This window comes from Neovison vison, chromosome 3 (genome assembly GCF_020171115.1).
Source record: "Neovison vison isolate M4711 chromosome 3, ASM_NN_V1, whole genome shotgun sequence".
Classification (NCBI taxonomy): domain Eukaryota; kingdom Metazoa; phylum Chordata; class Mammalia; order Carnivora; family Mustelidae; genus Neogale; species Neogale vison.
This window is the reverse complement of record NC_058093.1, coordinates 167,895,929-167,912,106: the sequence shown is the minus strand read 5'-3', so window position 1 is coordinate 167,912,106 and position 16,178 is coordinate 167,895,929. Positions and strand designations below refer to the sequence as shown.

At 40.5% G+C, this 16,178-nt stretch overlaps 1 protein-coding gene and 1 long non-coding RNA gene across 3 annotated transcripts in view; both read right to left on the bottom strand.

The window, feature by feature from the left end:
• LOC122902964 overlaps positions 1-4,623 on the bottom strand; it is a 44,475-nt gene extending 39,852 nt beyond the window's left edge. The window contains exon 1 of the long non-coding RNA XR_006383899.1: positions 4,414-4,623. This is a non-coding gene — a long non-coding RNA (uncharacterized LOC122902964). The remainder of the gene's footprint in view (positions 1-4,413) is intronic.
• A 5,355-nt stretch (positions 4,624-9,978) lies between these two features.
• Positions 9,979-16,178, bottom strand: part of CHST9 (carbohydrate sulfotransferase 9) — a 226,384-nt gene continuing 220,184 nt past the window's right edge. For both annotated transcript variants that reach the window (XM_044243234.1, XM_044243235.1), the window contains exon 5: positions 9,979-12,021. In XM_044243234.1, the coding sequence (XP_044099169.1) occupies positions 10,933-12,021 (1,089 nt within the window). In that variant the 3' untranslated portion in view covers positions 9,979-10,932. The remainder of the gene's footprint in view (positions 12,022-16,178) is intronic.

Below are 16,178 nucleotides of genomic sequence, written 5' to 3'. Positions count from 1 at the left end.
AAGGAGCTTTGCATGGAAAAATGTCAGGCTTGGGTTAACATTTTAGAGTGGTTCTAATGGCAGTGGTATCGGGAATAGTGTGGAGGGAACAAGATGGGAGAATAGAGGAGGGTTTGGACTAGGATAGTGGCAGAATGGATGGGAAGAGAGGAGAAACTTGGAAAAATGTGGGTGGTGGAGTTAGTGGGCTATCCTTGGGCTGTGGTGAGTCAGCACAGGGAGAAGTCTGACTTAGCTCCTTGGTTCCTGATGTGGAGGACAGAGTAGATGGATGGTGATGTCATTAATTAAATAGGTTTGGGGTTCAACAATGAGTCAACATTAGTCACGGTGAGTTGGAAGTGCCTATGGATTATCCAGGTGAAGTCCATCAGGAAGTTACAAATCTGAGTCACAGTGCACAATAGACATGTAGTCTGGAGAAAGAGATTTGGGACCATCAGCCTATGGGTAGAGTTAAGGCAAGAAGAGTGGGAGAGAGTCTCGGGCACAGAGCGGATGAAGAAAGCTGAGTGAGGGGTGGCTATGGGAGAGTGGGAAGCGGGGATGAGGTGGGTGAGGGGCAGATTGGAGGGGGCACGTGAGGAGGTTGTGGAAGAGAGGAGAAATGGACATTTTAGGCAGGGTGAAACAGAATAAAGTAGGGGGAAAGGTAAGAATATTTTTAAAGAATGTAATAGATTTTTTGGGGGGGGGGTTGGGTAGTAATGGGTTTGATGTAGTTATTTGTGACATTGGAGTGTGGTCCTTGAATCCAGCAATGAGAACCTGGGAGCAGAATGATACTGAAGAAAGTTTATTTTCAAAGTGTGCAGACTGGATTAAAGGGAGGAGTTATACGTACAATGCAATATTATTCAGCCTTAGGAAGGAAGAAAATTCTAACACCTGTTACAACACGGATGAATTCTGACCATGTGATGCTAGTGCAATAAGCCAGTCCCAGGACAAAAGCCGTATGATTCCACTTCCATGAGGGACCAAGAGTTGTCAAGTTCATGGAGACAGAAAGTAGAAGAGGGGCTGCCAGCAGCTGGGGGAGGGGGAATGGGAGTTATTATCTCATGGGTATGGAGTTTTGGTTCTGCAAGATGAAAAGAGCCTGGGAGATGGATGCTGGTGCCGCTTAAAAATGGTGAAAATGGTAAATTTTATGCTTTATGTCTTTCACTGCAATTACAAACTTAAAAAAAAAAAAAAGAAAGGGAAGGAAATAAAAAGGAGGGGGCGGTGATGAGCAGGGCTTCTTTTCAGATGCTGTTTTTGATCCCAGGTGAGTGTTCATGGGACTAGAACAGGGTAGGGACCTGTGGCCTGTCAAGTGTTCCTCTAAAATGAAAGGGCTGTGTTCGCAGGTCAGAGAGGGTCAAACACTGGCAATGTCATATGGTTCAGCCTAATAGGAAGGCAAGGGAGAGACAAATTCTTTAATGAAGTCCAAGTAAATGTACATTCTTCCCATTTAAGTTAAATTGCAAAATAGTTCCTGGGGCACTTGCTTTCAAACTAATAACCCAAATAGCAAATATTTTCCATTTTCAATCATCTTAGGTCAGTTTGAAAACAGCTTTTTAATTTTTTATTGGAGAAACCCATACTGTCTTCACTTTGTTCAGCGTGAAGTAGAGTTGCCAAAATTGCCTTCAGTCCACATTTGTGTTTCAAAGAGGAAAGTTTCCATTTCTTCATTTCATCCTGAACGCTTTCAGAGAGTTTGGGCAGTGACCAGTGCTGTTCCCGTAAGTCCCTTCCATCATTTCAGCCCTACTTCTTCAGCTGGCCGGCCTCGGATGCCAAGTTTCAGCTTCCGCACTGGTCAAAAGCCCACGGAAGGCTTTGGTACGAACAGCCACAGACCCTTCTCTGAGCCCAGAGGGGTTAGCTTTTTTAACAAAGGAACCGAGCAAAGGGAGTAGGCTTTATTATTACCCATAACCCACCAGGATTAAAAAAAAAATCACATACACACATACACAAGTGGCGCTCAAACCTTGTTGCATGTGAGACTCATCCCAGGAGACTCTTAAAAAAAAAAAAAAGAAGATTCCCAGGACACCTGGGTGGCTCAGTGGGTGAAGCGTCTGCCTTCGGCTCAGGCCAGGATCCCGGGTTCCTGGGATCGAGTCCCGCATCGGGCTCCCTGCTTAGCGGGAACCCTGCTTCTCCCTCTTCCTCTGCCTGCCGCCCCCCACTGCCCGCTGTTCTCTCTCTCTGACAAATAAATAAATTAATTAATTAAAAAAAAAAGAAAATTCCTGAGTGGATTTCAGAGAGATTCTGATTCAGCACAGGTCGGGTGGGGTACAGGAGTCTGTTTTTAACAAAGATGTGGATAACTCTGATATGGTGCTGACCCATGCACTCTTTTCTGAGCACTTGATAAACCAAATCAGGGTTTATTTTTGCCTAATGATAATTACAGTCACCCTAATAATACTGTCACTTTCGAAGTTTGTGGTCACACTAGCGCTCTGAGTACGTTTTAGCTCATCATATTTTTGAAGAACATTTTTCTAAATTTTAGGACTATTTTAGGGAAATGAGTGGATAAAACCAGTACTACATGGTTTGCCCCAGGTTTTCCACTCTTTAGGGACAAATGGCATGGCGATCACTTTCCATGGCTGGGTTTTTGTTTTCTCCAACTCTCTATTCAAGTGCACGAAGGAGGAGGTCAGAGCCTTAAGAAGGAAGGATAGTTGGAATGTCACTGGAAGGGCGAAAGTCACTCAGGATCGTACTAGGAATGGGGTAGAGAGGCGTGTTGTGAGCCAGATGGGGGAAATTCGAGGGAAAGTTAGGAAATAGGTAATTTTCAGAGTTGAGGAAGGGTAGGTACTCCTTTAAAACAGGAGGTGTTTTTGGAGAAAGGTTATGGAATGGCAGTCTGGATGCGTTAGTGGCAAACACTTTCTGTCCTAGACACTGGGGTTCCAAGGGCGTGGGAGAATGACTCATCTCTGCGGAAGCAGATGGGAAGGAATGTTGTTGCCAGGGGGACCCAGTGGCTAAGACAGAAGGATGCCAACGGAAGGTGCTGGATTTCTCCCAACATCTTTGTTGTTGGTCTGAAGAGATTTGCTCAAATAATGAAATATTGTTTGGCAATCCCACTGGGTATAAGACTAAAGCACAAGCAGCATTTTGAATGAGGATAAGGAAACCTGGATTGCATAACACAAATATGGTCAAAGAAAATGTTCAGGGGGCACCTGGGTGGCTCAGTGGTTTAAAGCCTCTGCCTTCGGCTCAGGTAATGATTCCAGTGTCCTGGGATAAAGCCCCGCATCGGGCTCTCTGCTCAGTGGTGAGCCTGCTTCCCCCTCTCTCTCTGCCTGCCTCTCTGCCTGCCTGATCTGTCTGTCAAATAAATAAATAAAACCTTTAAAAAGAAACTAATAATTAAAAAAAAAAAGAAATGTTCAGGAACTGCTTTTCCTTTGAGAGTGTGGTAGATGTGAGAACACATACCTCAAAGCAGGGATTAAAAGGTGGGGCACCTTCAGGGAGATTCAAATTAAAACCACATTGAGATATCACCTTACACCAGTTAGAATGGCCAAAATTAACAAAACAGGAAACAACATGTGTTGGAGAGGATGTGGAGAAAGGGGAACCCTCTTCCACTGTTAGTGGGAATGCAAGTTGGTGCAGCCTTTTTGGAGAACAGTGTGGAGATTCCTCAAGAAATTAAAAATAGAGCTTCCCTATGACCCTGCAATTGCACTCCTGGGTATTTACCCCAAAGATACAGATGCCATGAAAAGAAGGGCCATCTGTACCCCAGTGTTTATAGCAGGTTGCCAAACTATGGAAAGAACCAAGATGCCCTTCAACGGACGAATGGAACGCCCTTGGAACCCCAGTGTCTAGGACAGAAAGTGGTTGCCACTAAGGAAGATGTGGTCCATATACACTATGGAGTGTTATGCCTCCATCAGAAAGGATGAATACCCAACTTTTGTAGCAACATGGACGGGACTGGAAGAAATTATGCTGAGTGAAATAAGTCAAGCAGAGAGAGTCAATTATCATATGGTTTCACTTATTTGTGGAGCATAACAAATATCATGGAGGACAAGGGGTGTTAGAGAGGAGAAGGGAGATGGGGTAAATTGGAAGGGGAGGTGAATCATGAAAGACTATGGGCTTGAAAAACAATCTGAGGGGTTTGAAGTGGCGGGGGGGTGGGAGGTTGGGGTACCAGGTGGTGGGTATTATAGAGGGCACGGATTACATGGAGCACTGGGTGTGGTGAAAAAATAATGAATACTGTTTTTCTGAAAATAAATAAATTAATTAAAAAAAAAAAAGGTGGAGCACTTAAGGACCAGCCAGAGAATGTAAATGAGGGATGATGCCCTCAGTGTGATAACATCACAAAGGCACAACGAACTACAGTTCTGTACCTACATTGTCAGCCACGTTTAACATGAACAGCAAGGGATCTCTGGCTTCTCCGAAGGGGCCGACCTTGACTCTGCCCAGCTGTTTTCAGGAGAGCACGTACGAAGCAGGGTAACAAATTCCCTATTATTGATGAAAGAGTTCCAGTTTTAAAATGTTGACAACCAATTCAAATATTAACTAAAATGCACTGTAGGCCAAACCAAATGAATCTTTGGCCAGATCTGGCTCATAGGCTGCCGGGTGTGGTCCCAGCTTTGCAGCCAAAGAGACCCTGGCAGGAAGCTCCTCTGCGGCTGGCCATTAAACCTCTCTGACCCTCGGTTTTCCCACCATAAAATGACCAGTGGAATAATACCGAACTTCCGCTATTTTGGGGGGAAGGATTAGACCTACTCTTCATGTCATTAAATGAATGTATGTAAAGCAATTTTTAAGTGTCTGTTCCCTGCTCAGTAAATAGCTTTCAGAGTGACCAGAATCATGCATTTTTTTTCAACATTTCCTCCTTAAGCCTAATATACAAATATGCCATCTTAGAAATCTGAAGGATTGTTGTGTCCACAGCTATACTTCTGGTTAAGGTGTGACTGTTAGGGTAGAGAAGGCATGTGGCTTTGATAACTTGCCCCAATTTTCTTTTTTTTTAATTTAATTTTTATTATTTTTAAGATTTTTTATTTATCTATTTGACAGAGAGAAATCACAAGCAGGCAGAGAGGCAGGCAGAGAGAGAGAGAGGGAAGCAGGCTCCCTGCTGAGCAGAAAGCCCAATGCGGGACTCGATCCCAGGACTCTGAGATCATGACCTGAGCCGAAGGCAGCGGCTTAACCCACTGAGCCACCCAGGCGCCCCTTCCCCCAATTTTTTTAGGGCCTTTTCTTTAGATCCATGGACCGTACTGTCATAAAGCAATAATGCACATATTACGCACTAAGAGAAGTTGTGGAGGAGCCCTTAAACTATATTGTCAAGAGTATTTATCAAGAACTCGTTCTTTCCATTGCAAGAATGTGCTTGTAACAGTGCAAAATAAATTAAACAGACACACTTCCTTTCCTCGTGGAAGATCTTGAACATATTCCAATGGCAAAAGAGATTTTATATGCATATGAAGAGGGATGTAGCAAATGAACAAATGAATAAATGAAGCAAAAAAAAAAAAAAACAAGAGAAGGAATGTCTGCATTTCTTGGTAAAAGAAGAATCCGACTCATGTGGCATCAGGGGAAAATCATTTTGCCTTTTTCTGTTGATCAACGAGCTCATGAAGTCACGAGGTTGCAAAACCGAATCATCTAAAGAGATTCTTTGGTGACCTAACATGAATGGAGTGTCTAGATATGAGAGAGGAGAGTATTTCAAAATAGAATTAGGATTTGAACAGAGGCCTAGAGATTGGAAAAATGATTGCTTAAAAGGATTTGGATATGCCTACAAGGGTAGGATTGTGATGGATAAGATGTGTGTGTGTGACCAGGCAGCTCTGGAACTACATGGTGTGAGACAATGCCATTTTGCTGAGGTCTCCAGACTTGGCCTTCCTTATATGGGTTCTCCTGAAGACCTGGGAAAGTGTGCCCTCTTCTAGCTGAGCACTTGTTTACCTTGAACTTTTCAGGGTGTTTTTCAGTTAGCTTGAGTCAACCTGCTCCTCTGAGGACAGGAGCTCAGGAAAGAGACTATACATGACTGCTTACTTCTAGAAGTATTTAAGGAGCTTTCTCTTGGGCTGACCTGATAAGCCACAACCATCTTCAAGTGCCGATGTGGGGAAAGTTGGCCAGACTCCCTCCTTCTTTCATCTAAATTCTCCTTGACCTTGCTCATTTGTGTCACTGTCTGGGCTTTCTTTTCAAAATGATATTTCGTTTTTGTTATGCTAAATTTGTTCCAGAGACTTCTTTTTTCTGACACTGAGTTCCATGATCAACTGGGAATTTAAAACAAGGGGGAAGAAAGCTTAATTTCTTTTCTTTTCTTTTTTTAAAAAAATTTTATTTATTTATTTGACAGAGAGAGAGATCCTAAGTAGGCAGAGAGGCAGGCAGAGAGAGGAAGGGAAGCCGACTCCCTGCTGAGCAGAGAGCTCGATCCCAGGACCCAGGGATCATGACCAAGCCGAAGGCAGAGGCCTAACCCACTGAGCCACGCAGGCGCCCCAGAAAGCTTAATTTCTTGTAAAGTCTTTGAATCTGTCAGTTTAACTCAACAGGAATAAAGGGATAAGCTAATTTGAAATGCAAAAACCAGCTAAATACACACACGTGTATGTATCTATATTTGTACTGAAAAAGTTTTGAGATACCAATATATGTTTCCTGCTTTTCTCAAACCAAGGAGAGAGTTTGGTAATAGTTTATGCCGCTTGGATTCATTCTGGCTCCCAACTCTAATTGCCAGCTGTAATTCTTTTTTTTTTGAGAGTTATTTATTTCAGAGTGAGAGAGAGAGAGGGGGCGGGGGAGGGACAGAGGAAGAGGGAGGGAGAAACTCAAGCAGACTCTGCGGTGAGTGGGGAGTCAGACATGGGGTTTGATCTCATGACCCTGAGATCAGGCTTGAGCTGAAGCCAAGAGTTGGCTGCTTAACTGACTAAGCCACCAGGCGTCCCACCAGCTGTGACTCTTTAGACAAGTCACTGAACCACTCTGATTTAATTTTCTTTCCAACTGAGCCACTGAGGTGCCCCTAGTTTTCTTTATTATATTATTGTGTGTGTGTGTGTGTGTGTGTGTGTGTGCGCGCGTCTGCACATGTGGGCATGCATAGCATCTCAGATTGACTATGGAGACTAAATTGATGAATAATGTTTGATTATGATTATGATCTTGAATATTATTATAATGATTACGATTGAGATGAAAAAGGTATGACCCTAGAGGTAGGACTAAACTGAGTTAGCCTTGGCCTAAGGTCCTCAGATGCTTGAACTGTTCGTAAAGGCCTAAGGGCAACACTGGGGATGTCAGCCATGGCAAAGTTTCTGCTTGCCATAGTCTATGAAAGCCTAGAGGCTAAAGACGCCCTAAGAGGTTGAGTGAGAACTTAGAGTAGGGCGATGTTTATGGTAGTCTCAGCCTATGAATTCCAAGTTCTACCAATTCTGCTGGTGATGTTTCAAAGGGAACTCACATTCAAAATTCCCTGCATCTGCTTATATATTCTTTCCAGCTAAACACTATATATTTTAGGAAATAATACTTCTTTGATGAATAATTATTCATATGTAAAGTGGAAAATCTTTTTTCCTCTTCTTAATTATAAATGGTATCCAAGTAGCTCTTGAATTGCTAGATAATATTTTATAGTCTGTGAAGTTAGAGAATTTAACAAGTAGCTGCACATTTCCATTGACTTAAAGGATATTTCCAAACATGTGTGAGAAAATTAGCAAGTTGAGTGTCCTGTACCTGCATTTCCATTGCAATTTATGGCAGTTCCTGGGCACAATCGCATCAACCACACATATCCATAGATAGTTTTTACCATGTTAGGTAACTGATTTTGGATTTAACTGCCAACTTTTACTCTACTAGTAATTCCAGACAGGGGAATAACAGAGTGAAGGAGCCTGCCCGGGTCATTACTGTTGCCTATAAAAACAAATAAGATCCTTAGGGTTTAATTAGAGGACTTGTAATTATACCTAACACACACTAGTGTTAGAATGTGAACATTGGACATCTGGAAGATGAGTCTAGATTTGGTCACTTGCCTTTCAGAATCTAAATGGTGACCGTTCAAAGGAAGAGTGATGTGCACACCTGGCGCTTGTCCCCAGGCAGAAACAACAATGGTGGATGTGAGCTGATCTGCAAACAGAAGAATTCAGAAATGATAAATGGAAGAGGTATTTAACATCACAAGGAATTCAAGATGATGACTGGCTTCTTCGGCTCTGCCATGAACAGAAGCCATTTAAAAGAAGAGTAGGTACATTAAAAATGTGTTCTTCCTTCATAACCCTCCTTAAAAAAAAAACCCTTTCTATTTTGGAGATAGAGAGAGAAAGAGCATGAGGGAGAAGGCTGAGGGAGAGAGAGAGAGAGAAAGAATTTTCAAGCAGAGCCCACTGTGTGTGGAACCCAACACAGGGCTCGATCTCCTGATCCTGAGATCATGATCTGAGCTGAAACCAAGAGTCAGCTGCTCAACTAAGCCACCCAGGCACCCCTTCATAAGATATTTTTAACATGTGGCCCCTGGAACTCACAGCCACACAGGATGCTTGCTGGTGTCAGAGCCTTTCAGGTAGAGCATGAGTGAAGGACAACCTCTGGTTATGTAGGTTAAGTGGAAAGGGTATGGAGAGGAGAACAGACAGCGGAAGGCATAGAACAGCCTTAACAGAAAGCAACAGCCCTCTTCTCTCCCACCTGTGCCAAACAGTATTATAGACATATATGTGTGTGTCATATAGACATATATGTGTATGTACATACACATACATATGTGTATGCATATTCCATATATGTATCCCATTTTCATAAGTGTGTTAGAAATGCTAATAAGAGAAAGATAGGACACTTGTTCCCATTTTTTTCTTCCAAAGTTATGAAAAGTTTTTTTCCTAAGGTTTTAGGAATAACGTTGAGAAAATTGCTTCTATACTTTATAATAGATTCCACCCATACAGAAACTAGGGGATTTTTTTGTGTGTGGTTTAGGAATAAAATTTCAGGCTTCTTGGCATAGTTTCTATTCCCTCTCTTCCTCCATAAAAAGATCATTTCAATGTTTCCAAGTTATAAGGAGTCCACTCTACATGGTACAGCAAAATTTAAATTATACGATTTAGATTACTCTAGAGTAAAACTCCTTAAAAACAGAGAGCACAGTTTAAGTGTATGGTCTAGAGGCAAGAGTAAATGGAGTGGAAAGTAGTAAAAGGTTGGCTTAGAAGGTTTAATACTTATGATCAGGGAGCCCGCTGCAGTTTCGTACTCGTTGGGAGACACAGATGGGATGGACAAGTAGGCATGTGTGGAGTAAAGCAATTCATGAATACGCAGCCATGAAATGGAAAATCAGAATGAAATAAGTACAACTGTAACTAGCTTGGTCTATTAATATTTAAATATTAATGCCTACTTTTCTCTGAGAAACGTTACTAAGTATTTACTGATGAGAAGCAATGATCGTTTGGGAAGAAGAACATATTTGCGAGACGCATTTAAACAGGGTTTGAATGATATGTGGTTTTCTCAACTCAAAGCAATGGTCAACCAATTAGAATAAGTTCTCCATCTAAATGTGTCTTCAAACTTAAGGTCTGCTGGAAAAAAATTTCCAAAATGCATTACAGCTTTGATAGGGGTGACACCTGGTCCTATTTTCCAAAAACTTGGATTTAATATTTGAATGCAATGGTGTCTTGCATTAGTATAGAATATTTAAACTTAAAAAGAAAATACCTTAATTTGTTTATGCATAAGCCTATTAAAAATGTTTCTAGGGCTCTAATTTTGTTTATTCTCTAGAATATAACCTATCTTTGAAGTGGTATATGAGTTTTTAAAAAGTCATTCCCAAGCTAAGTAATTAGACTGGAAACAAAAGCTATTCTTAGAGCACATTCCGCAAAGAAAGCTACGCACATGATGCTTTGATTCAGATAATATTCTTATAAAACTTTGTTATTGTTTGAGGCCTACATTCAGAGGGGCAACTTTGTTTTTGATGATTATTCCATCCTGAAACAATTTCCCTTCTGCCCAATTAAACCAGAATTAGGAGCACATTTATATCTGATGAGGCTTAAACTTCTCAACCGCCTGCTTCAGAAGCGAAGACCTTTAGTGGTTATGCTCATTCTGTCTCTGCACAGAGGGCTCAAAAGAAAACAGAATTAATTCCCTTAAGTTTTTCTGGAAGGGGAAGGTTGTTTTTGCTGCTTTGATCGTAGCATGCTGTGCATCTTTTGTTGGCTGTTGAATATAAAAAGCCATAGCCTCATCTGTTTTTTCTGCTATATCCTCATATTGTAAATCACATACACCTTCCAATCTAAAGTGAAATGCTAGGTCCAAAATATTATTTCAAAATTGATTTATCATCACAGTTGATAAGAAGATTTCCGGGGTGTAAGGAAACTCTCCAGTGTGTAGGTAGTATGTCACAGACCGCTAAAAATACATCCATGCACTTTAGACATCAAATTCTAGGATGTAGACATATACTCATGCTATTTTAGATCCCTTTTCCTATCATTGCAAGAGGCTGTTGAAGCTAATGCAGCAGCTGGCTAGGTTATTGCTTCTATAATATAATCCATAATGCAAAAGCAGCTATTTCCCAAACATTTGAGAGCAACTCAAGTTGTTTACACGTCTCTGTAAGGTAATTTTCCTATAACTTTTTGCCAATTGGTGTCAGACTATCTGGGAAAAATCTTCATTAAATTGAGACAACTGCACTTAGTTAAATTCTCTCTCTTACAGAGAATGGTAGGAAAATTACAGTTAGCTGATTGGAGGCCATCATCATAGAGTAAATACAGGGTTTTAGAAAATGAATGCAAACTACAAAAATGGAGTCGTATAATTAAACATCAAATAGTCCAGGTAATAAAAGTCATAGATTAATTGTCTCTCAGTTCTAGTCAGATCCTTTAAATATTGTCTCACGACCTGAGCATTGGTTCTTTCATCAGAAGAGTGCCTATCCTTAAAGTTTGGAAATTTCAGCTCTTTTGGCGCACCCACGAGCTGTAAAAAGTAATTGGCATCTTCTTCCAAAGTTTCGAATTTCCCTACAAAATCATAGTTGATCAAACATGGATAGCAGAGTTTGCTGACCTTCTCCCAGTGAATGTCCATTCCTACAGGACGGCGGGAATCCAGCAAATAGTGCACGAACTCTTTGAATTTGACTCCAGATCCATTATTTAATGCTTCTTCACAGGCATTTGGCCGATATTTCTTTATAATCGCTTTCCCAAATACCGGATGGTAATAGCTATTGGGGTGTTCAAATTTGTCCCTGAATGCTGACACTAACCTTTCCATGGGATCACGAACAAAAACAGCCTTGGTGTAGGTGTTCAGACGAGTGTATATCCCTTTTAAGTCGAAGCTATCTAGTTTTTTCAAATGCTTCCCGTAGTGAACAGCATCATGGGAGATGTTGTATGCAGATGAAGCCAACCCACTCAGTACCATCAGAATTCTCTTCCAGTTGGAGCAGCCAGCCTTGGGTACCTCACAATATAAGATTTTGTGTTTATCTTCCACATAGATCCTGGATACCATATGAAAGAGATGTGACTGAGGACGACTCACCCCACCATATTTCTTGCAAAACTCCTGAAGGAAAGATCTGCGTGTCTCCTGGGCCACCTCTGTTTCCTTCCATTTGTTGTCTTTGACTAAACTTTTGTTTAAAGGGCGGATGTCCAAAGGCCACTTCATCTCGTTGAACTTCTTAAAAACAGTCCTACTTCCTTCATGTTTTTCACTCAGCTTAATTGTTGGTGGCCCCGTGGTCTTACCTAAAGCCCCATCCTCTCCTTGTGGGTGGCTGGTCTTCCTTAAGATCCTAGTTGGCCTCTCAGAGTTGAGCAGATTTTCCTTTTTCCCCTTGGGACCCTCAGTTATATGGAACTTGGAGTTCTGTTAAAAGGAGAAGGAGAAAAGGTGAAAGCATATTCACAAACCTGGTTATACAAAAATCACAGCCTATTTGTTTTAGAATACTATTGAGGAGAGCACATTTCATGTTAGCTGCCAAAACAATTGAGCAAAGCATGCTGACTATACATTTTGTAGTTAAGTTTCTTCAGAGAAAATATAACAATGAAGAATGTATCTATGCTTCCTTCTAAACCAAAGTTTCACATTTTATATTATATATATTTGGGTTACTTACATGTTATCATTCATTTAATGTTAATGTGCAGCATTACATTAATAGACTTTTTCATGCTATATGATGAGTATTATCAGGATAAAACTACTAGTATTGTTTTGAATCTATGACATAGTGAATCAGTTATTGTTTTTGTACTATCTTTGTTATCTATGGTTATCAATTATGTAACCTTCCAAAACACACACACACACACACACACACACACACACACACACACACACACGGTAACCACAAGATGGAAAGGAGAGTATCTTGAATTTTCATCTTAGCTTTGCCTGTAAACACAATAGAATGTACTCCATCATCCTGTAGGTCAATGATTCTTGAGCTATTCAGGAACATATCATCTTCGTCACTGATTCAGCACTAGTGCACTGAATGTAAGTACAAAATGCAGCTGTATTTGCATTGAACTTTTTTTGTTGTTGCTTTTGGGGTATGTTATAAAGCACAGAAGAGTTCAAAGTCATAAATTACAACTTAAAATTGTAGCAAACCTAACTATAAAATCCTCAAGACCATTTCAGTATTCCAGGCACTTGCAAAAAGAGATATCTTTTTCCCTTGGAAATGTTTTATTTTATAAAATTTTTATTTATCATAATAACTTAGTAACTATAATCATGCAATTTCATTCATGTATGAAATCTTTCCTCCTTCCCAAGTGAAGAATGATTAGGGAATCCAGAAAAGTTTACTTGATATCCTGCTATATAAAATTGTATGAAAAGTAGAACAAGAATTTAGTTCTCTTGTCAGTGGGATGAATCAGCCTACCTACCATCTACTGTTCATCTGACTACGTCCTTCCTACGGTTCTGGCAATGAATGACTACATAAGGGAAGACATGGAAGATGGGATTTTAGTGATAAAAATTTTAAGGACTTTCGTTTTTACTCTGGGCAAACTGGGGAGATTTTGAAGGGCTCTGAGCAGAGAAGTAACATGATCTCACTTATACTTGAAAAGGATGGTTGAGGAGAAGACTGGAATGGATAAATACATATAGAATTGTCAAAATGTTGTTGGAAAACTAATGAATAAATAATGTGCTGTGGGAGTAATGTATAGGGCCACCAGCCCAGTGGTGAAGGGAGTGGTGGGGAAAGTTTCTTAGAGGTTATCTATCTATCTATTTATCATCCATCCATCCATCCATCCAAACATCCAACCATCCAACCTTCCATCCATTCATACAGTTAACCACTGTATCCCCAGTGTCTAGAATGGTCGATAGCCTATAATTGCTCTCACATATTTGTTGAATGAATAGATGGAATTAGGTCTTCCAGGTTGATGAGAAATATTCTAGCAAATCGAACAAAAGAGCAGAGAAATAAAGTCCTGTGGATGGGAACCACCTCCAGGTATCATTGTCCTACTAGCTGAGCTTTAAGTAGGGTGGGGTCGGGTGGGGACTGCTTCTTTCTGGTGCAAGAAGATTGTGTGAATAACCCCTCATCATCATACACCAACTTGGTAGCCACATAAAACAGCTGCCCAACTCTTCCTTACAATTGAGTCAAATGTTTGGAGTCCCAACTCTAAAACCATTTGTATTCTGTCTTCTCAGAGACCGCCAAAATAACATCAAAATCCTGAATCCATCTTTACTCTTCTTATCAATGACCTGAAGTCCATAAAATTTTCACAGATGATGTGAAATTTGACTTGAGCTTTGGAAGATCATGGAGTTATTGGTTGACTTCATGGAAAGTACTTAACATAAGCCTGATGTAAAACTGTCAATGTATTTCTGCTGCTACTTCTTCTACTACTACAACTATTAAATAATAATAACAATTATTTTAACTAAAACATTATTACTACTACTATAAAATAATAATAATATAGTAGTAGTAATAATGTTTTATCCCAGTGACCTAGTAAATTTCAAGATTTCCCAGCTGTCCATTATTATCCAGACTATAATTTGTGTGTCTTTACATGTACCCTAATTAGTTCTCTCCCTGCCCCACTGACAAGAACAAAAATGAAATCAACCTTCCACTGTGCCCTCTGGACTTTCTGCTTGTGGTCATCAAATTCCCCTTTAATCTCCAGAGACTTCTGGAATGTTTGTTTCCCATGACTTTCTCTACATGAAACCTGGCTGGCCCCCAAGACTCTGCTTCCCTTGTACTTTCTCAAGTAGACACAACTTTATTTCCTTGAATCACTTGTCCCTCAGGCCAGAAGGGAAGGGAATGATTTCCTTGGACTTCACTGCTGCTTCCAGAACATGTCCACCAGCAAAATCTTCTACTTCTGTGAAGTGTGTGTGTCCTGCTGAACTTCCCTTCCTCCTCCTTACACCATCAGCTGCCTTTGCCCCGATCTTTCTGTTTCATGCACTGAAGGGAGGTCCTAGCTTAGACTTTACTTCTCATCCCCATTCTTGTCAGATGACCCTGACACCCAATGAACTCTCAGCCCCTTGACCACCTCGTTTCTTTTTCTTTTTCTTTTTTTAAGATTTTATTTATTTGTGAGAGAGAGTGCGAGAGCAATAGAGTGAGCTTGGGAAGGGGGAGGGGCAAGGGAGAAGCAGACTTCCCGCTGAACAGGGAGCCCAATGTGGGGCTTGATCCCAGGACCCTGGGACCATGACCTGAGCTGAAGGCAGATGCTTAACCGACTGAGCCACCCAGGCATCCAAACCACTTCACTTTTAACTGAAGTGTTCTTCACTGCACGTGGACCTTGCCACTACCAGAGCCTGCGCCACTTCGATCATCTCTCTGACCGCCATCCCCTAACCTTCTGGCTCATCACTACTTCCAGTTTTGCAATTCTCTACTTCACACTATGTTACTCAAGCTCTTAGGAGCCAGCACACCTGGTTCTTCTCTTCACTCTCAGAAAATCACCTCTGTGGGGAGACATTCCCTGTCCACCTTCTCTATATTATGTTCTCCTCTGAGATTCTCTCCCATATAAGGTTCCCCAATAAGAACCCTGGTTATTTTCCTCATTGCATTTATTGCAACGTGAAATGATTTCATTTACTTACTTCTATGTTGTCTCCTCCTTTTCCTACCTCTGTTGCACTAGAATGTGACTGCAGAGGTCTTATCTTTTTTGTTCTCTTTTGGATCTCTGGTACCTAGCATGTTGCCCGACACATCAAAAATGATCAATAAATAATTGTTCAATGAGGAAATGTGATTCTCTAAAATCAGAGGTGGATTCTTTATTTCACAAGTTTCAAGGTGAAAATGTGACTTTTTTAAAACCAGAGATAGATTCCTTATTTCACAAGATACAGTAAAAAAAATGTATCTGTACATCTATTAACAGGATTTATTTACACAATTATATTACACTTCCACCAGCCTTTATACCATATTTAGTTAAGTAAAAAATAAATTTACAAAAAAGTCTACCAGGGTATTCTTGCCAATGTCAGCTTCTGGTCTTTGTAAACTTCTCCTAAACATCAATAGTGGTTGTACCTTGATTGTATCATGATTATGATTTCTTCTACTTTTTAAATCAATTAGTTAATGGATTAATTTTTCCCTTCTTTTTAAATCAAAGAGACTAGTGTCAGTTTTTTTGTTATTCTAAATAGGAAAACAGTGCGGTACAATGGCTCCCTGCACATAATCAGGACGTCCTTCTTGTGTACACAAAGTGAGAGTTGTGCTACACAGTCACTTGAAATACAAATCATTTTTACTAGGGATAATTTAGATTGTCTTGAAATACCAAAAAGGAGAAATTCACCTTCTTTTTGGTGACTACTACACACTTAAAAACCAGGCAGTGCCTCAGACAATATGACATTCAGAAATTTTACATTTTCATCTATGTTGGAGAGCAATGACGGAGGACAAAGATTTTCATGAAAATAGAAGCTTCCTTTGCTTTATTTCTTGTGGTAGATGTGATTTT